This window comes from Salvelinus alpinus, chromosome 24, assembly GCF_045679555.1.
Source record: "Salvelinus alpinus chromosome 24, SLU_Salpinus.1, whole genome shotgun sequence".
NCBI classification, from domain to species: domain Eukaryota; kingdom Metazoa; phylum Chordata; class Actinopteri; order Salmoniformes; family Salmonidae; genus Salvelinus; species Salvelinus alpinus.
The window spans coordinates 35,569,023-35,591,065 of record NC_092109.1 but is presented as its reverse complement, the minus strand read 5'-3'; the positions used below and the strand labels follow the sequence as shown (position 1 = coordinate 35,591,065).

The following is a 22,043-nucleotide window of genomic DNA, read 5'->3' as shown; positions in this document are numbered from 1 at the left end:
GTTCCATTACAGACACTTTAATGCATACTTTTAAATTATATTATGTGAGCTAAACAGAAAATAAAAAGATTAACATTTTCCTTAATATATCATTTCTGAAGATTACTAATGTTACTGTCCCCACTACAACAACAAAAAATACTTCAATACATGTAATTTTGTCCTTACCGTAGAATTCGTAATTTTGCCAATACCGTAGAATTCCATTAATTCCTATGGTGGACTGCTCCTGTCATTATGGCCAACAGGTGGCTTCAGATCCTCTCAATGGCCAATATATAGCATTTGCAATTCAGGGTTTACATACATCATTCCTGTAAACACTTCAAGTTGCACACTAAAGATTTAAAAAAGAAAACACATTGACAAAAAATAATGGGAATAAATATTTATTTTTCTATAAATATTGTTACATATCTGGAGGAGAAGAGACAATATATCTAGTCTAGGCATTCATGGTTATATACAGTACTAGTCAAAAGTTTGGACACACTTACTCATTCCAAGGTTGTTGTTTTTTTTTTTACTATTTTCTACATTGTAGAGTAATAGTGAAGACATCAGAACTATGAAATTACACATATGGAATCATGTAGTTATCAAAAAAGTGTTAAACAAAACAAAATATATTTTATATTTGAGATTCTTCAAAGTAGCCACCCTTTTTAAATGTATTTATTTTTTATTTGTTTAACCAGGTAGGCTAGTTGAGAACAAGTTCTCATTTACAACTACAACCTTTGCCTTGATGACAGGTTTGCACACTCTTGGCATTCTCTCAAACAGCTTCATGAGGTAGTCACCTGGATCACATTTCAATTAACAGGTGTGCTTTGTTAAAATTTATGGAATTTCTTTCCTTCTTAATGCGTTTGAGCCAATCAGTTGTGTTGTGACAAGTTAGCGGTGGTATACAGATAATAGCCCTATTTGGTAAAAGACCAAGCTCAAATAAGCAAAGAGAAATGACAGTACATCATTACTTTAAGATATGAAGGTCAGTCAATGTGGAAAATTTCAAGAACTTTGAAAGTTTCTTCCAAGTGCAGTCACAAGAACCATCAAGTGCTATGATGAAACTGTCTCTTATGAGGACCACCACAGGAAAGGAAGACCCAGAGTTGACTCTGCTGCAGAGGATAAGTTCATTAGAGTTAACTGCACCCAAAATTGCAGCCCAAATAAATACTTCACAGTACACAGTACTTCAATACCTCAAGTAACAGACACATCTCAACATCAACTGTTCAGAGGAGACTGCGTAAATCAGGCCTTCATGGTCGAATTGCTACTAAAGGACATTACTAAGAAGAGACTTGCTTGGGCCAATAAACACAAGCAATGGACATTAGACCGGTGGAAATCTGTCCTTTGGTCTGTTGAGTCCAAATTTGAGATTTTTGGTTACAACTCTTTGTAAGACACAGAGTAGATAAACGGATGTTCTCCGCTTGTGTGGTTCCCACCATGAAGCATGGAGGAGGTGGTGTGATGGTGCTTTGCTGGTGACACTGTCAGTGATTTATTTAGAATTCAAGGCACACTTAACCGGCATGGCTCCCACAGCATTCTGCAGCGATACGCCATCCCATCTGGTTGGCGCTTAGTGGGACTATCATTTGTTTTTCAACAGGACAATGACCCAAAACACACCTCCAGGCTGTGTAAGGGATATTTTACCAAGAAGGAGAGTGATGGAGTGCTACATCAGATGACCTGGCCTCCACAATCACCCAACCTCAACCCAATTGAGATGGTTTGGGATGAGTTGGACCGCAGAGTGAAGGAAAAGCAGCCAACAAGTGCTCAGCATATGTGGGAACTCCTTCAAGACTGTTGGAAAAGCATTCCAGCTGGTTGTGAGAATGTCAAGAGTGTGCAAAGCTGTCATCAAGGCAAAGGGTGGCTACTTTGAAGAATCTAAAATATATTTTGATTTGTTTAACACTTTTTTGGTTACTACATGATTCCATATGTGTTACTTCATAGTTTTGATGTCTTCACTATTACTCTACAATGTAGAAAATAGTTAAATATAGAACATTTTTGGAATGAATAGGTGTCCCCAAACTTTTGACTGGTACTGTATTTATATAGATGAAATCAAATCAAGAGAATATTGGTCTTCATTCAGCTAGCACTATATGATCTGGAAACCATCACACACACAAACATAAAGGGTAAAAAATAATTGTATTTAAAAAAAAATGTAAAGTAATATACATAGTCAAAGATTAGGGGATAGATTCTGGCCTATTCAAAACTAGACAAGTAAGACTAATAATCAGAGATAAAATACAATAAATATCTACAATTTTAAACATATATCGCAATGTACATGTACACGCGTTTGGTCTAAAATAGTTTGCATATGATAAGGGCTTTATACAGTAACAGCCTCAAAGTACTCATATATTTTCCCGTTGGAAAGAGGACATCAAACGAGAAATTGTCCATATAGCCAACAGTCCTTTGCTTGTTTTCTCTTTGGCTCAAACAAATACAGAGGAATAGAGAGTTGGAATACATAATTGTCAAAGCATATTATCTCTCTACCTTCTGTAATGTTAAGATTCAACTGTTCCTTCACTGTTTAAAAAGGTATAGTAGGCATCATGCAAATTAAATGATGTGCGAGCTATTACAAACAAACACCAAGACACTTTAGTCCTTGTCAGTCTACGTATTGCACAACTGTAAACATTTCGAGACTAAATGTAAACAATAGGCTCTGACATTGTTCCTTTGCTTCAGTGCCGAGCAGTAAACAGAATAGAATAGAATATAGATGTCCCTTCCTTATGTATATATATAAAAATAAAAAATATAAAAATTCACAAGGCACTTATTGAGTAAACGTCATTGAATTTAACTCACTGATAGAACTCCAACACACAACTTTAGTCATGACGACTCTTCAGAGTTTAACGTCTACCATAAATACCAGGGTTGGGGTCAATTAAAATTGAAGTCAGTAAATTCAGGATTTTAATTGAAAATCCCAACATTTCTAAATAGGTTTTCCTTTTAAGTTGATTGAAGTCATTGAAAATACATTTTCTCAATAATTTAATTGGAATTTCAGTTTACTTCCTGAATGGACTGCCTTCAATTCAAATTGACCCAAACCCTGATAAACACCCAGTTAAAATTACACATTCCAGTACCTGCCAACACACACAGTACAGAGAAAGACACGCCTGACTGCACTATGGTATTTTGACTGGTTTGAAACTAGTAGTTACTCCACTGTCACAGACTTGGCTAGGTTCCTGGGGCAGTCCACCTGAGAAGACGGAAAGAAAATCAACATTAGTGTTAAGGTCTCGCACACGTACAGAGCACGCAGACAGAGCACGCAGACAGAGCACGCACACAGAGCACGCACACAGAGCACGCACACAGAGCACGCACACAGAGCACGCACACAGCTTTATAAAAACACCCTCATACACAACACATACTATGACTGCTGTCGGCTAAAACAGAGGACCATTGGGGCCTGGTGACTTACATCGTATCCTCGGAGCACAGCCAAGTGGAAGGACATGAGCTGGAGAGGAATAACACTGAGGACGCCCTGAAGGCAGTCCACTGTCTGTGGCAACTCAATGGTCTTGTAAGCATTCTTAGTGATCTCAGGGTCGTCCTGGCAACACAGGATAATGGGCCGCCCCTGACAGGAAGGGGGAAAACAGCATCAATAATGATATAATCATTAATCTATTCTGTCCATTGTGATATTCCCTCAGGTGAATTATTTTTGAATAGCAGGGGGTACAAAAGCTACTGAATGGCAAAGTCAGAGAGAGGGAGAGAGTCCCCCCCTCTGTGTGTGTGTGTGTGTGTGTGTGTGTGTGTGTGTGTGTGTGTGTGTGTGTGTGTGTGTGTGTGTGTGTGTGTGTGTGTGTGTGTGTGTGTGTGTGTCTCACCTGGCGTGCAGTGACCTGCTGCAGAGCGTTGTGACACTTGGTGTAGCAGGCGTCTTTCATGATGATCATAATGACAGGCATGTGTTTGTCGATGAGAGCCAGGGGACCGTGCTTCAGCTCCCCAGCCAGGATGCCCTCTGAGTGCATGTACGTGATCTCTTTGATTTTCTGTAACAGGAAAATAATAAAATGAAAGTCGATAAGCCACCTGGTCCTCCTGAGAGTTATTTGACATTTTTAATTTAACTAGGCAAGTCAGTTAAGAACAAATTCTTATTTACAACAACGGCCTACACCAGCCAAACCCGGACAACGCTGGGCCAATTGTGCACCGCCCTATCGTACTCCTAATCACAGCCGGTTGTGATACAGCCTGGATGCAGTGCCTTAGACCACTGCGCCACTCGGGAGCTCTTTACCCCGAGGCTCTCCAACCCTGTTCTTGGAGAGCTTACCGTTCTCAATTTTTTTACCCCCTTTTTCGATCTCGTCTCATCACTGCAACTCCCCAACGGGCTCGGGAGAGGCGAAGGTCGAGTCGTGCTTCCTTAACACCTTAACTCGCTCCTTAACACCCGTTCGCTTAACCCGGAAGCCAGCTGCACCAATGTGTCGGGGGAAACAGAGTTCAACTGACGACCAAAGTCAGCCTGCAGGCGCCCAGCCCACCACAAGGATCCACTAGACCACATGGGAGGGTAGCTCTCCAGGAACAGGGTCGGAGTTAAAACCTACAGGAGGGTAGATCTCCAGGAACAGGGTCGGAGTTAAAACCTACAGGAGGGTAGATCTCCAGGAACAGGGTTGGAGTTAAAACCTACAGGAGGGTAGCTCTCCAGGAACAGGGTTGGAGTTAAAACCTACAGGAGGATAGATCTCCAGGAACAGGGTTGGAGTTAAAACCTACAGGAGGGTAGATCTCCAGGAACAGGGTCGGAGAGCCCTGCATGAAGAGTAGTTTCAGTGCTCACCAGTGCCCCCTCCATACAGGTGGCGTAGTTGTAACCACGGCCCATAACCAGCAGGGACCTCTGCTGGTACAGCTCGCTTGCAATGTTTTTGATCTGATCGTCCAGAGTCAGAACCTCCTTAATCAACCCTGAGGAGAGGAACACCATACACATTCTGCATTAGCTCACAAGGACGTCACAGTGAGGGAATGCATTGGAGGTAGACAGATAAGGAGTGTAAAATGACAGGGGTGGCTAGAGGTTATAGATAAGGAGTTGACAGGGGCTATGAGAGGGGTGGAGGTTATAAGGGGGGGGGGGGGGGGGGTAACGAGAGGCACAGAGAGTCAGGCTGACCTGGCAGCATCCTCAATCCGTTGATGATCTCCAGTCTCCTCTTCTGCATTGAGATTCTGTCCTCACTCATCATCAAACCAAACATGGTGAGGGCCACAAACTGGCTGGTGTACGCCTGGAGAAAGTATGGGGCACTGTGAGCAGTCATGCACAAACACTAGTCTACGAGGCACTCGCATAAACACAGTACACCATCTCCTCCAAACCTCAATCTATGTACACATGTGAATCATGATATCAATATAGTCGCCGTGCTCAGTACAACACCACTGAGCTCACATTAACTGAGGCTTCCCTGTGAACAGACAGCAGTGTGGTGGTGGTGGTGCTAGTGTACCTTGGTGCTGGCCACGCCGATTTCAGGGCCAGCGTTGATGTGAATGCCACAGTCTGTCTCCCTGGAGATGGAGCTGCCCACTGTGTTGGTGACGCCCACCGTCAAAGCTCCACGGCCCTGACAGTAACGCAGCGTCATCAGGGTGTCTGCTGTCTCACCTGGAAGGAGGTGGAGTCATAGCGTCTTGTGAAACAAAGCACAATCGATCGCAGCTAGCACCATATCTGACCAGATAATGTGCAGTCTCACGTACCAGACTGGCTGATGAAGAAGCAGACGTCATCTCTAAAGACAGGAGTGATGCGGTCCAGGAAATCAGAGGCCAGTTCCACCATCACAGGCAGTTCAGTCAACTCCTCCAGAATCTGTCTGGTCTGGAGGCATCAAGGAAGGGTTTCATTTATCCGTGCTGGGTATCATCAATCACTCTATTTTTCATCTATGAACAACCGACTGTTCAGCCTGGAGTCTGGACTATTTGAGTCCTTTGTCTTAATATAAGCCATTTAGCAGATGCTATTATCCAAAACGACCCACAGTGAAGTGTGCGTACATTTCTTATGTGCGGGTGGTCTCAGGAATCGAAGCCACAATCCTGACGTTGCAAGTGCCATGCTCTACCAAATAAAATACACATTTTATTTGTCACATGCTTCGTAAAACAACAGGTGTAGACTAACAGTGAAATGCTAACATACGGGACGTTCCCAACAATGCAGAGAAAAATAGTAACACACGGAATAAATACACAATGAGTAACGATAACTTGGCTATATACATGGGTACCAGGTAAATGAGGTAGATACTTTTGTGTATATATAGTGTATGTGGACACTCCTTCAAATTAGTAGATTCGGCTATTTCAGCCACACCCATTGCTGACCGATGTATAAAATCGAGCACACATCCATGCAATCTCCATAGACAAACATTGGCAGTAGAATGGCCTTACTGAAGAGCTCAGTGACTTTCAAAGTGGCACCGTCACAGGACGCCACCTTTTGAACAAGTCAGTTCGTCAAATTTCTGCCCTGCTAAAACTGCCCCGGTCAACTGTAAGTGCTGTTATTGTGAAGTGGAAACGTCTAGGAGCAACAATGGCTCCGCTGCCAAGTGGTAGGCCACACAAGCTCACAGAATGGGACCGCCGAGTGCTGAAGCACGTACCGCATAAAAATCGTCTGTCCTCGGTTGCAACACTCACTACCGAGTTCCAAACTGACTCAGGAAGCAATGTCAACACTGGAACAGTTCGTCTGGAGCGTCATGAAATGGGTTTCCATGGCCGAGCAGCCGCACACCGTAAAACTTCAATCTAAACGCTGAGTCTCAAATAGCCGCCTGTCCCTTTTAATAGTCGGGCAACGGCTTGATTTGTTACATTCAATAATGACTTGAAGAAATGATGGCAATCATACGTTTTTAAATCGCCAGTAACAAACTGCTAGCCATTGGCTGCTAAGAGCTGAGAACAGCTAGCTAACTGGCAAGCACAAAAACAGTCAAAAACTTTGGGAGTGCAGACCCCCCCAGAAATTGTCAGATCACCCTCTAGTAGTGAAAGTAAGAACTGCCTATTTGATGGCTCGTTGAAGGTCGTAGCGAGATTTCTTATATGCATCCGGACTAGTGTCCCGCTCCAACTGAGCAATACAGGACCAGGACCCATACAGGATCTTTCTCGTTACACCCACACAAGTGTCACTTAGTGAATCTCCTACTCGGTCTACAGCAAAATGTCCATCAATCGCCCCCCCTGACCCGTTTAGCACTCACCGCCACTCCAGCATGGAAACTGGTCCCACAGCCAATCAGGATGAGGCGTCTGCAGCGTCTGATCTCCTTCAGATGGTCTTTCAGCCCCCCCAGGACCACTGGTGATCAAAAGCACATCTCTGATACAAAACAAGACGCCTTTCTGATCTTCAGCTACGGATCTATTTCTAAAGTTATCTGTTTGGGGTACTGTGTGTGTCATACCTAGCCTGGGTACCAGTCTGTTGAGTTATCATTCTACTCCTACTCCTACGCCACTCGTCGTCATGTTTAGCATCACACGGAGTACATTGAGGGGATTTCAGACTATGCCATACCTGTGTTGGTGTCAAAACAGATTCTTCCTCTCATGGTGTTGAAGACAGACTCTGGCTGCTCAAAAATCTCCTTCTGCATGAAGGCTTTGAAGTTCCCTGTGAGTCAACATCCAAATCAAAGTTTATTGGTCACATACACATGGTTGGCAGATGTTAATGCGAGTGTAGCGAAATGCTTGTGCTTCTAGTTCCGACTATGAAGTAGAATCTAACAAATTCACAACAACTACCTTATACACACACAAATACACACAAATGTAAAGGGATGAATAAGAATATGTACATATAAATATCCATGTTATGCATCAATACCAACCCCAATAACAGATCACCCAGGAATACAGACCCCAAGTGAAAGAAGACTGCATCAGGCTCTCACTCATTTCTGAAAACTGCACATAGCTATTAAGTACTTAATAATTCTAACTATCCCAGCACCTCTGCATAACCCTGGCCGTATCTACTGTACACTGATTGGTTAGCAGCAGAGCCATGTATTTAGAGCGGTGGGGCTAACTTTTAGAATGTGTAATATTGTTCTAATTCTAGACAATCCGTTACATAGTTGAAATATTCCCCATGTCATGTTAACGGGCCACTAAAATGGCTGCCATAGAATGTTGTAGTGTCATGTCAATGCATCAGAAACCTTCCAACTCTCTAAATACAGGGCTCTTGTTATCAGTGTGTGACTGTGTGTTGTGATGACCCCTGACCTTTCATGATCTGCTGCAGCTCCATCTGTAGGGTCTGGATGGCCCGGTTAGGGTCCTCCCCGGCACAGCGGCTCATACGGTGCAGGGACAGCTTGCCCTCGGCCACCGCTGCTATGTCATCATCCCGCAGGTAGATCACCTTGTTGGTGTGTTCAATGATGGCACTAGGGGTGAAGCAGGAAGGACAGAGATATGTATTTATTTGGATTTTTCCCCCCCATAAGAGCGTGTAAGGAACATGGCAGTAATATACAGTACATGAATAAGTACATGTAATGACAGTTGACGGCCAGTAGATAGGAGTGTAGAACACAATCAATATTGAACTGGAGGAGCTACATGAATTACATCTGGGGTTAGTTATCCAGTTGAGGGGAGATTCATGTTCTCGTGGCTCTCACCTGGCATCAGAAGCAAAGTAGAACTCCACTGCCTTCCTGTCACTGACTGAGTGCAAGGCTACGGTGCTGTCCACCCTGTTTCTGAAGTTCCTCTGCTGGATGCCTTCTATAAAGTGACCTGGAAAGTAGACACGGTCATGCAGACAGAACATAATAGAACAGAATGTATTTTTCCAGAAGGAACTTCAGTTGTATAACATAACTCATTACTAAACCTTCTGAAATGTAATTGACACTAAACATTACAGACAGATATTATTTAGGCTCACCCAAAAAGGTGAAAGGGTGTTCTTAACATTTTGTCTTTGGTAAGTTTCCCTTTTCACCTCCTTAATATTACACTTCATTTCAAATCAGTCATGTTTATTTCCAGCTAAATGAAAACATATGTATCAAAAGCATGGTTCCGAGCACAAGAAAGTTGAGAGCTAAAGTTGACATAAATTCATAAAAATGTCAAGCTAAGTGCTCTGCTTGATGACAAACAGCACTTTACCTATACAGACGAGATTGCACAAGCAACTTCGCTCACAAATCCCAACCTACAACTCCACGTGCTCATTACAGCTACAGTACACAACAGGGGTGTTACAAATTATAAAAGGAGAATACTTAAAAACACCAGGACTAAAGGTATCAGTTTGCCGCCATCAAGAGTTGTCTGCCAACAGCTGGCCTAGTTTCCAGAGGCACCCAGAGAGAGAAGGTAATGAGGGACTCACCAGTACTGTTGTACTGAATAGGAATCTGTTCCATAGACAGCTCATACTTGCTCCTCACGCCAATCAGCAGAGGACTTCCTCTCCTAAGGCAGGATGACAGTGACAGAGTACGTTAGAGACTGAGGCTGGACTGAGGCAGAGTGAGAGAGTTTGACAGTCACAGAGCCCGTTAGAGGCTGAGGCTGGAATGACACAGGGTGAGAGAGGATGACAGTGACAGAGGCCATTAGAGGCTGAGGCTGGACTGAGGCAGAGTGAGAGAGTTTGACAGTGACAGAGTCCGTTAGAGAGGCTGAGGCTGGAATGAGAGACTGAGAGAGGATGACAGTGACAGAGGCCGTTAAAGGCTGAGGCTGGAATGAGAGAGGCTGAGTCTGAGGCTGAGGCTGGAATGAGAGAGTGAGCCAATGTGAGAAACTGGTATGAACTAGACCTACATTTTTTGGGCCAAATCAAACCGCTGTCTGAGACACGCTCTCTTAGAATAGACAAAGGCAGTCATAACACACCCTCCACTTTCTCCCACACAGAGTAGACCACATCCGTTCACTCAGCTATAAAGACAGGCCAACAGCATCCCACACACCACAAACATCACTCAATTTGGTCTTGTACAGTCTTGTTTTGTTCATTATAATACCCTGAAATCTTTATGGTTAGACCAGTGGCCCTGGCCTGCAGAAATTCTGATGCTTAAAGTTAGAGAGGGAGATATAAGACCAGCTTCAGTGATTTTTGCAATTCATTCCAGTCATTGGCAGCAGAGAACTGGAAGGAAAAGCGGCCAATATCAAGCAACAATACCATGAAGGAGGGCATTGTTGAATGGAGGGGATGAGGAACTACAAACACTTGTAGAATGACTTAATTGTAACCATTCTTTCCCCTGGAAAGCAACTCTGACAAGAGACAGTAAACTACACTCAGTGGATAAGAGCCCTCTCTGGAAAAGCTCCACGCTGGTCCCTAGCCCATTGAGCTCTCTCATTTGAAAACTGAGAGGGGAGGAGAAATCTTAACTAACATAAAACACACACAACCACTAGTTTGCACAGACACAGACAGCCAGACACACAGTGAACAGTGTTGCTTACTGTGCCACTTTTACAGGTATACAGTTAACATTATGCTGATAAAAAGGATGACAAAACTTGTATAAGTTTCTTACACAACCATCATGCCTTGTTCATACCTGGCTTTACTGTTTCACCAGAACATTGCATCATAGTGGGCATGTGGTGACAGAACTCTGAAACAGGATCAGATTCCCTGAGTCAGGGGCTTCCACTTAAACTTCCACGGAACTTTGTGCTTAGTGAGAGTTCTACAGGATATTATGCAACCCTTGAGATCATCAACAGGGTTAGAGGTTGGGCAGGGGGTCAATCTATAATGGAAGGTAAAGTGTTCTGGTAGGCTGGGCGAACGTGTGAGATAGAAGTGATGGGGCCGAGTAGAGAAATGTCAGAGGGATCATACTGACCTGGTGGCTATAGCTTCCCCCGGGAAGTGGATGCTTTTGAAAACAAGAGCAAAAGCCCCTTCCTTGGAGAGAAGAGACAAAAGGAGGACAGCAAGTTAGCGGTGTCAGAAATTACATCCTGTAGACCTCAGTGAATTCACATCCAATATGATCTCATTTAGGCCAGGATGATATTGAAACAATGAGTCATCAACAACAGTCAGATGCACTATAATGTTTAAACTTCATAGCCTGCACTCATGTCCGACATCAGTCCCTAGACAGGCTAAACCCAATAGACATCAGTCAAAGGAAAGCAATAGAGGACAAAAAGATAGGAAACTATGGCAAATCAGCTGAACCCTTTATCCCCTGCCTAAACCCCAGCCCAGCCACTATGTTCCCTCCTCCCTCTATCCCCTGCCTAAACCACAGCCCAGCCACTATGTTCCCTCCTCCCTCTATCCCCTGCCTAAACCCCAGCCCAGCCACTATGTTCCCTCCTCCCTCTATCCCTTGCCTAAACCCCAGCCCAGCCACTATGTTCCCTCCTCCCTCTATCCCCTGCCTAAACCACAGCCCAGCCACTATGTTCCCTCCTCCCTCTATCCCCTGCCTAAACCCCAGCCCAGCCACTATGTTCCCTCCTCCCTCTATCCCTTGCCTAAACCCCAGCCCAGCCACTATGCTCCCTCCTCCCTCTATCCCCTGCCTAAACCCCAGCCCAGCCACTATGTTCCCTCCTCCCTATATCCCCTGCCTAAACCCCAGCCCAGCCACTATGTTCCCTCCTCCCTCTATCCCCTGCCTAAACCCCAGCCCAGCCACTATGTTCCCTCCTCCCTCTATCCCCTGCCTAAACCCCAGCCCAGCCACTATGTTCCCTCCTCCCTCTATCCCCTGCCTAAACCCCAGCCCAGCCACTATGTTCCCTCCTCCCTCTATCCCCTGCCTAAACCCCAGCCCAGCCACTATGCTCCCTCCTCCCTCTATCCCCTGCCTAAACCCCAGCCCAGCCACTATGCTCCCTCCTCCCTCTATCCCCTGCCTAAACCCCAGCCCAGCCACTATGCTCCCTCCTCCCTCTATTCCTTGCCTAAACCCCAGCCCAGCCACTATGTTCCCTCCTCCCTCTATCCCCTGCCTAAACCCCAGCCCAGCCACTATGCTCCCTCCTCCCTCTATCCCCTGCCTAAACCCCAGCCCAGCCACTATGCTCCCTCCTCCCTCTATCCCCTGCCTAAACCCCAGCCCATCCACTATGTTCCCTCCTCCCTCTATCCCCTGCCTAAACCCCAGCCCAGCCACTATGTTCCCTCCTCCCTCTATCCCCTGCCTAAACCCCAGCCCAGCCACTATGCTCCCTCCTCCCTCTATCCCCTGACTAAACCCCAGCCCATCCACTATGTTCCCTCCTCCCTCTATCCCCTGCCTAAACCCCAGCCCAGCCACTATGCTCCCTCCTCCCTCTATCCCCTGCCTAAACCCCAGCCCATCCACTATGTTCCCTCCTCCCTCTATCCCCTGCCTAAACCCCAGCCCAGCCACTATGCTCCCTCCTCCATCCCTCCTCCCTCTATCCCCTGCCTAAACCCCAGCCCAGCCACTATGCTCCCTCCTCCCTCTATCCCCTGCCTAAACCCCAGCCCAGCCACTATGCTCCCTCCTCCCTCTATCCCCTGCCTAAACCCCAGCCCATCCACTATGCTCCCTTCTCCCTCTATCCCCTGCCTAAACCCCAGCCCAGCCACTATGTTCCCTCCTCCCTCTATCCCCTGACTAAACCCCAGCCCAGGGGCCCAGTAAGGTGAGGAGATGGGGTATGCTGTGAGATAGATGGGGTACGCTGGAAGGCAGGGTGATAGATGGGGTACGCTGGGAGGCAGAGAAACTGAGCTCCACACACTCAGGCTGTAGGAGGAATAAGAGGCCTCTCTGTGGAAGCACTACTCTGCTCCCTAGCCCTGAGCTCTCTCATTGGCCAAACTGAGAGGGGAGGAGAAATGTAAAACAAATAAACACACACACACAGCTTATGATTCAGTCTGTTTTCAATTATGCCAAGAGCTAATCTCTTTGTTCAACTTTCCCCTTCTTTTATTGAAGCTACAGAGTGAGGTCTTCGTTTTCTTCTGGGGTAGTTGGGTGGGGTGGGCTGATATACAGGATATTAGGTCATCTTTCAGAGCCACTTCTAAAACCAGACTCAACCAGATCCCAGCACACTGAACACAGCAGGACTTTTAGACCCTAAAAACCTTTTCCTTTCAGGTTGTGGAGGGCATTAGGTTAGCTGCTACATACGGACAACTGCTGTTGATTATGCGATGAGGTTAAAGGGAACCAGTAAAACAAGCCAGACGGGGGGGGGGGGGGGGGGCATTGCAACACACAACCCCAGCTGACATATCCTAAATGAATTCAGTTTGTTTGTCACAACATAATCAGCTACCCTACCACATGCAGACAGGACTGTTAATTGTGTGTGGTCATATACTGAGATTTTCCCAGAAGAACCCACACCCCTCCATGACGCTTACCAGCTGCTGGATGACGCGCTCCACCAGGGTGGAGAAGGACACATAATCGCTCTCGCTGTTGTCATAGACATATTTAATCAGCTTGGGGATGACCTCGGTGTCCGTCTCCGACTCAAACTTGTACCCCTTGGATTTCTGACGGCAGTATACAAATAAAACACTGCTGTTAGTTACAGACACGACAACCTTCAAAACAGACAACCTTTCTCTCAACAAAAATAAGAGATGTAGCCTAACTGTCAGTCTCAGTTATTAGCTCAGTCTGGCTAATTAACTAGCAATGCAGACCCTGACATACCGCATCCATGAATGGCAAAGACAAGACAATTCAATTCAAGGGGATTTATTGGCATGGGAAACATGTTAACATTGCCAAAGCAAGTGAAGTAGATAATAAACAACTGACAATCTGTACAGGAATCTACGGTCTGACCCATCAACAACAACAGAAATAGAATCCATAGAAAGGGCTTGGTAACTCTGACCCTGGTAATTTCACTGGTAAACTAATGGGTACACTCGCAATGGCTGCCAGTCCACCCATTATGGGGAGGCCAGTTCTATCGATTCCATTTCTACGTCAACACCTTTAAACATCCACGCTACAGAAATAGAATACTGTAATGCCCTTTCATTAAATAACATTTGCTAAAGTCTACAAACAAACCCCACATATATGATCTCTATTGGGCCTACTGACCAACGGCCTACGGGTCTGTGTGGTCTTCACACTTCTTCTGGTTTATGACGTCTGTACAGAGCTGTATACCCGTGCACAAAGGTCTAGTAGCAATAATGTGTTCAAGGTGTGTAAATAAATGTCCAGATTGGAATGCCTTGTGTGTTCTCACAACTTACCAGGTATTTCCTGAGCTCCTTGTAGTTAGTGATGATGCCATTGTGGATCACAACAAATTCTAAGGTGAAGAACAGAGATCACATGTCAAATATTTTGGCATTCACAGAATGCCTATTCCTCTGTGACAGCGTAACATTATCTTGTGTCAAACATGGGTTAATAGCTACAGTGTAATTACTGTAAGTAAATATCTACTCTGCTCTAATTAGTCTTTCAAACAAACAATCAATCTATTTTATTTCATAAACCTTTTTACGTCAGCACTTGTCACAAAGTGCTTTACAGATACCCAGGCTAAAACCTCAAAGAGCAAGCAATGTACATGCAGAAGCACAAACGTGCTTGTATTTAAGGTCACAGTCTCTCTTGTTTTATGTCCTAGGCCAGAGTTCCACAACTGGCAGCCCACAGGTGGTTTTATTTGGCCAATAGTTTTCTGAGCCAATATATTATTATTATTATTATTATTTCACCATTATTGGACCAGGAAATCAGCTCCAAGTGATTTTAATTTTGGAAATCTAAGTATTCCCACCCATTATAGAGAGACACGTGATCCTATACAAATGTAAGCAAGGATTCAAGGATTCAAATTATTATTATTAGGATTCAAATTATTATGCACATTGACCGCAATAAGCGGTCAATGTGCGGTCTACAAATTATTATGTTCTGGCCACCCGACAATCCACTCAATAAAAAAAACTACAAATAAAAAAAATTGGTCCGTGGCTGAATCTAGTTGATGATCCCTGTCATAGGAGAAGATCCTGGTTTCTCTATGATTTACTATCATGATGGAGATACTCTCTAAGGTGAACTCAAGCACAACTGCATAGGCCTCAGGAGAAAGCTCAGGCAGGCTAGGACACCAGGCAATACATCAGACAGCATGGAGTTAAGCCGTCTCATTATCTATCAAAAATGACCCCTGACCCCTTTCTCTTTAAAGTTTTCATCTGCTTTCCGGTGTTTCTCTTCCTTAAAGAAAGCAGGGCCCATTAAATGAAGGCAACAACAGGGGTCAGTTAACGACCTCTAAATGGTAAACCAGATGAATGTTTCTAAGATGCTCTTTTAGGGGCTGCAATGTAAAGCCAATGGGGACACATTATATTGTACCCCGGTTCTCTTATATTGAGTGAATGACTGCATTATAGTGTGTTTACAAACCACTTAATACTGTACTAACATTGCTTCAGTAATTCTCACCATCTAATGTGGGATCCTACAGTACGAGTGTGTTCTTACCGTTATTCTTGTCGGAGCGGTGTGGATGGCAGTTGACAGCGTTGGGCTCTCCATGTGTCGCCCAGCGGGTGTGAGCAATGCCAAAGTGTGTGTCCAGCTCAATGTCCAGGTCAATGGAGTCGTTCTCTGATCACACAATCAACGATCAGACTAAAACATCAATATGTAAAAGCACTGATCGTTCATTCTCAACAGGACAGAACACACACCGAAGCAGTGAGAAACATACTAAGCATTGGCTAATACGTAGTACTAGCCTGTGAACAGGTAGAAATTAGTATAGGAGAAGGTAGTGGAGTTGACTTAAGTAGAGTGGTATGGAGCTGAGTAAGAGAGGGAGAGTAGAGAGTTCAGCTTGATGTAGGAGAGTAGCGAGGGAGAGTAGAGAGTTCAGCTTGATGTAGGAGAGCAGCGAGGGAGAGTAGAGTTCAGCTTGATGTAGGAGAGTAGCGAGGGAGAGTAGAGAGTTCAGCTTGATGTAGGAGAGTAGCGAGGGAGAGTAGAGAGTTCAGCTTAATGTAGGAGAGTAGCGAGGGAGAGTAGAGTTCACCTTGATGTAGGAGAGCAGCGAGGGAGAGTAGAGAGTTCACCTTAATGTAGGAGTGTATCGAGGGAGAGTAGAGAGTTCAGCTTGATGTAGGAGAGTAGCGAGGGAGACTAGAGAGTTCAGCTTGATGTAGGAGAATAGCGAGGGAGAGTAGAGAGTTCACCTTAATGTAGGAGAGTAGCGAGGGAGAGTAGAGAGTTCAGCTTGATGTAGGAGAGTAGCGAGGGAGAGTAGAGTTCACCTTAATGTAGGAGAGTAGCGAGGGAGAGTAGAAAGTTCAGCTTAATGCTTAATGTAGGAGAGTAGAGTCCAGCTTAATGTAGGAGAATAGCGAGGGAGAGTAGAGAGTTCAGCTTAATGTAGGAGAGTCGCGAGGGAGAGTAGAGAGTTCAGCTTAATGTAGGAGAGTAGCGAGGGGGAGTAGAGAGTTCAGCTTAATGTAGGAGAGTAGCGAGGGAGAGTAGAGAGTTCAGCTTGATGTAGGAGAGCAGCGAGGGAGAGTAGAGAGTTCAGCTTAATGTAGGAGAGTAGCGAGGGAGAGTAGAGAGTTCAGCGTAATGTAGGAGAGTAGCGAAGGAGAGGAGAGTTCAGCTTGATGTAGGAGAGTAGCGAGGGAGAGTAGAGAGTTCAGCTTAATGTGAGAGTTCAGCTTAATGTAGGAGAGCAGTGAGGGAGAGTAGAGAGTTCAGCTTAATGTAGGAGAGTAGCGAGGGAGAGTAGAGAGTTCAGCTTAATGTAGGAGAGTAGCGAGGGAGAGTAGAGAGTTCAGCTTAATGTAGGAGAGTAGCGAGGGAGAGTAGAGAGTTCAGCTTAATGTAGGAGAGTAGAGTTCAGCTTAATGTAGGAGAGTAGCGAGGGAGAGTAGAGAGTTCAGCTTAATGTAGGAGAGCAGCGAGGGAGAGTAGAGAGTTCAGCTTAATGTAGGAGAGTAGCGAGGGAGAGTAGAGTTCAGCTTAATGCTTAATGTAGGAGAGTAGAGAGTTCAGCTTAATGCTTAATGTAGGAGAGTAGAGTCCAGCTTAATGTAGGAGAGCAGCGAGGGAGAGTAGAGAGTTCAGCTTAATGTAGGAGAGCAGCGAGGGAGAGTAGAGAGTTCAGCTTAATGTAGGAGAGTAGCGAGGGAGAGTAGAGTTCAGCTTAATGTAGGAGAATAGCGAGGGAGAGTAGAGAGTTCAGCTTAATGTAGAAGAGTAGCGAGGGAGAGTAGAGAGTTCAGCTTGATGTAGGAGAGTAGCGAGGGAGAGTAGAAAGTTCAGCTTAATGTAGGAGAATAGCGAGGGAGAGTAGAGAGTTCAGCTTAATGTAGGAGAGTAGCGAGGGAGAGTAGAGAGTTCAGCTTAATGTGGGAGAGCAGCGAGGGAGAGTAGAGAGTTCAGCTTAATGTAGGAGAGTAGCGAGGGAGAGTAGAGAGTTCAGCTTGATGTAGGAGAGTAGCTAGGGGGAGTAGAGAGTTCAGCTTGATGTAGGAGAGTAGCGAGGGAGAGTAGAAAGTTCAGCTTAATGCTTAATGTAGGAGAGTAGAGTCCAGCTTAATGTAGGAGAATAGCGAGGGAGAGTAGAGAGTTCAGCTTAATGTAGGAGAGTAGCGAGGGAGAGTAGAGAGTTCAGCTTGATGTAGGAGAGTAGCGAGGGAGAGTAGAGAGTTCAGCTTAATGTAGGAGAGTAGCGAGGGAGAGTAGAGAGTCCAGCTTAAATGTAGGAGAGCAGCGAGGGAGAGTAGAGAGTTCAGCTTAATGTAGGAGAGTAGCGAGGGAGAGTAGAGAGTTCACCTTAATGTAGGAGAGTAGCGAGGGAGAGTAGAAAGTTCAGCTTAATGCTTAATGTAGGAGAGTAGAGTCCAGCTTAATGTAGGAGAATAGCGAGGGAGAGTAGAGAGTTCAGCTTAATGTAGGAGAGTAGCGAGGGAGAGTAGAGAGTTCAGCCTACTGTAGAGCTCCTCATCCAGAGCCTTGACCTTCCCCCTCTTCTTGATCAGGCAAATGTTGACGCTGTCACCATTGTCATTTTTCCTAGGGCCATCCACTCCGACACCTGAAAGCCAAACGCAGAAAAAACATGAATCTATTACAACCATAATCTCTTGTGGATGGCAGTGTTGTAATATAGACCACATAGTGAGTGTCTCAGCCTTGTCTCTGTCAGATACATTTTTACTTGGTCTTGACTCGGTCTCGAACAATGAGAACTCATAATTTCTTCTCGAGACCAGCTGAGCAAAGAAATTATAATAATTATCAGCTCCAATTCATTCAGCTCATAAAACCACTTCGACAGGCCAAATATCCACACTCCCTCATGACCCATTCATAACTTATTGCCTATTGGGGCTTCCTACTGGGCTTCCTACTTCACTAGTAACATTAATGTCCTTCACTTTCATTGAAAAATATCTTCTAACTTTGTCGCGCTTGTCAGAATTTCGCTTTAGGTGTTCTCGAACACAACACTGGTGGACAGACTATGTAAACATGAGCATCTCATCAAATTACACAAGAATTTAGTTCTGGGTTAACTGAGATTATTACAACCCTGAACCATAGTGTCCTGTTGGACTTTATCAAGAGGCTATGTGGAGACAAGATATCTTCCTTGGCCTCAAGGAGACTGTCTCTCGTCTATGATTGTGATCAAATAAGACCTAAGACCACAACATTATGGGTTTTTTACCTGCAGAGTCATATCCCCTGTACTCAAGTCTCTGCAGTCCCTTTACCAGCGTGTCAAAGATCTCCTTCCTTGTCCGTGGCACTCTGTAGTTCAGGTAGGCAAAAATTCCTGCAAGAAATAAAAGGTACAAGTTGTTTTATTTTTCAACAAGAACAAAAGTGTTATATTCAAGAAATAACAAACTGACATGATTCACAACGGCCAGTATCCCACATTACGTCTTAGACTCTGTCACGACTTCCGCCGAAGTCGGCTCCTCTCCTTGTTTGGTGGGCGTTCGGCGATCGACATCACCGGCTTTCTAGCCTTTTTCATCTTTCCATTTGTTTTGTCTTGTTCCATACACACCTGGCTTTCCTTCCCTAATCATACTGAATGTATTTAGTCCTCTGTTCCCCTACTTGTCTTTGTGTGTAATTGTTTATTGTTAGATGGTGTTTAGTTCTGGCGCTATACTTTATTATTGTTTCCGTGTTATTTTGGGACATTGATTTTGCATGTATGTCATTTGTGGAACGGAATTAAAGTGTGCCTATTTATTTTACTCTGCTCTCCTGCACCTGACTTCGCCTCCCTTATACACACCTAACAGACTCAATCCATTATATTGTACATGGGGTTGCATCTTTGCTACATTGAATGAGTTGGTAGGAAGAGTCAGTGGGCTGGATCTACAGTGAGCTCCAAAAATATTGGGACAGTGACACATTTTGTGTTGTTTTGGCTCTGTACTCCAGCACTTTGGATGATTTGAAACGATACATTGACTATGGAGGTTAAAGTGCAGACTGTCAGCTTTAATTTGAGGGTATTTTCATCCATATCGGGTGAACCGTTTTGTTTTGGTTGTTTCAGATTAATTTGTTGCCTAATAGAAATTAATGGTAAATAATGTATTGTGTCATTTGGAGTCACTTTTATTGTGAATAAGAATAGAACGTTTCTAAACTCTTCTACATTAATGTGGATGCTACCATGATTATGAATAATCCTGAATTAATTGTGAATAATGATGAGTGAGAAAGTTAGACACACAAATATAACCCCCCCCCCAAAAAAAAAACTGTTATTGTAATGGTGAGAGGTTAGCATGTCTTAGGGGTATGATATTTGTGCATCTAACTTTCTCACTCATCATTATTCACCATTCATTCAGGATTATCTGTAATCATGGTAGCATCCACATTACTTACCATTAATTTCTATTGGGCACAAAATAATCTGAAACACAACCAAAACAAACAACAACTGCATGCAACAAGTTTGTAGAGTCAAGCTTAATGTAATCATTATGTGCTAGGAATATGTGCCCAAATACTAATCTTTTGGCTACTTTAATACACATACAGTGTAAGTGAATTTGTCCCAATACTTTTGGTCCCTTAAAATGGGAGGACTATTTACAGAAAGTGCTGTAATTTCTAAACGATTCACCTGACATGGATGATTATACCCTCATATTAATGCTGACAGTCTGCACTTTAACCTCATCGTCATTGTATCATTTCAAATCCAAAGTGCTGGAGTACAGAGCCAAAACAACACACAAATGTGTCAGTGTCCCAATACCTTTGGAGCTCACTGTATTTCCAACGCCTGGAGCAGTATGACAGCAGCTGTTTCATCCGTGATAATTAGCTCCTTTCAGAGACCCAGGTCTAACAGCTATATGCAAAGCTCTGTGTTTAACAGAGCAGTCCAGATGTGGTCTGTCGAGTTTTACATACGGGATGCCAAACTGTATTGTCTTACTTTCAATAGCCAAACATTAGTGAATTATCTATTTTTTGTTGTTGTTGTAATGTTGAGGTTAGTAATGTAAAGGTTTGTAATGTTAGTCAAGTTTAGTATGACACAAAACTACATAGGTCAGTAATGCAAATGCGTGCAGAAACTTACACAAATACCAATGAATATGCATTTTAATGGCAGTACAATTATAAAGATCTATTATATACATTATGAGGTCCTGGGCGTAACTGTTAATGTGACCACGGTCTGTATCCTGAGGAGAATGTCGAGTTGATACTCTCTTACGTCAGAATTGATCATAAAATAAAATACTTTTCATAGCAGGTTAGGAGAACTTACGCAGGAGGTTTGGATAATTAACGTAGCAGGTTATAAGAAACAGGTTAAGTTTAGGAAAAGAGTTAGCGTTAGCTAAAATACAAAAAAAAAATACTTTAGACGTCAATTTGACATTAACTGTATCCCATTCGCGAGCTAGCCAGCTGTGCTAGTTACTGCTATTTGCTACGAAGTTATCTAGCTAATAATCATAATAGTCACGAAATAGTACACATTTAACTTACCACACATGGTCCAACAGAATACCGTAGTCTTTCAAGTGATAACTGTCTTGGAAGTTGTGGAAGATAATCAGAGATGTCGGGCTCCAACTTTTAAAGTGAAGGCGTGTAGGAACCCAGTACCCCGCCCCCTGTTTCCTTGACAACTTGTTTGGGGGATCATTGTACCCTCTAAGCCGCTGTGAAATATATTTTCCATAAACAAAAATATTGTATTTTCAGCTGTTTGAAGCTGGTGTACAAAACCAAAAGTAATAGACACAAAAACTTAATAACTGGAAGCATAGAAATTACACACATAGAACATATCTACCGTTTCTTAGACTTGCTTTCAAGTAGAATGATAGATCTATAACTAACAATTCTATGTGAATTTGGGTTAAAGTGGTCCATATTGCCACTTTAACCTTTATTTTGACAGGGAGTCATGCTGAGACCAAGCTCTCTTTTACACATGAGCCTTGTAATCACAAAAATATACACATCAAATACAAATACACAATGCAAAACAGAAATACAAAACACGATCATAGGAAACAAACTCATTTATCAGTAAAAGGTCTGAATTGCCCTACAGGCACCAAAACATCAAATTGGACATATTTATGGTCTATCTGGAGTGTAAACATGTTTGACCATTGACATTCCTATTTTCCCTAAATACCTAACCCTTAACCTAACCCTAACCCCCAAAACCCCAAACCTTAAAATAGCATTTGAACAAATTCAGGACCTGAAAAAAGTCCTGACTTCAAAAAAGCTATTGTTTTCCTACATTTTCACTACATTCGGTTGAAATGTGAGGACATTGGGGTCCTGATAATGTAGGAAAACAAGTACACACACACACACACACATTGGTTTTACTATCCTTGTGGGGACCGAAAAATGTATTCC

General features: G+C 43.9%; 1 protein-coding gene across 1 annotated transcript; it reads right to left on the bottom strand.

Moving 5' to 3' along the window:
* Positions 1–373: 373 nt before the first annotated feature.
* On the bottom strand, positions 374–21,269 carry LOC139552742 (glutamine--fructose-6-phosphate aminotransferase [isomerizing] 2-like). The gene is made up of 19 exons (XM_071364768.1): positions 21,150–21,269; positions 18,835–18,942; positions 18,094–18,198; positions 15,621–15,746; positions 14,369–14,427; positions 13,511–13,645; positions 10,992–11,053; positions 9,509–9,591; positions 8,787–8,904; positions 8,386–8,549; positions 7,670–7,765; positions 7,353–7,450; positions 5,830–5,950; positions 5,577–5,734; positions 5,240–5,354; positions 4,904–5,031; positions 3,933–4,100; positions 3,515–3,676; positions 374–3,286 (listed from the first exon to the last, which is right to left on the bottom strand). Exons 1-19 carry the CDS (start codon positions 21,154–21,156, stop codon positions 3,242–3,244), a joined length of 2,058 nt encoding a protein of 685 aa, XP_071220869.1. The 5' UTR covers positions 21,157–21,269; the 3' UTR covers positions 374–3,241.
* Positions 21,270–22,043: the final 774 nt, after the last annotated feature.

Excerpts from the sequence above, each read along its gene's own strand:
- LOC139552742 (XM_071364768.1), bottom strand. Across the intron at positions 14,428-15,620 it reads CCGCTCCGACAAGAATAACG|AATTTGTTGTGATCCACAAT; the intron begins GTAAGAACACAC and ends TCTTCACCTTAG. Across the intron at positions 8,905-9,508 it reads TATTCAGTACAACAGTACTG|GTCACTTTATAGAAGGCATC; the intron begins GTGAGTCCCTCA and ends TCTACTTTCCAG.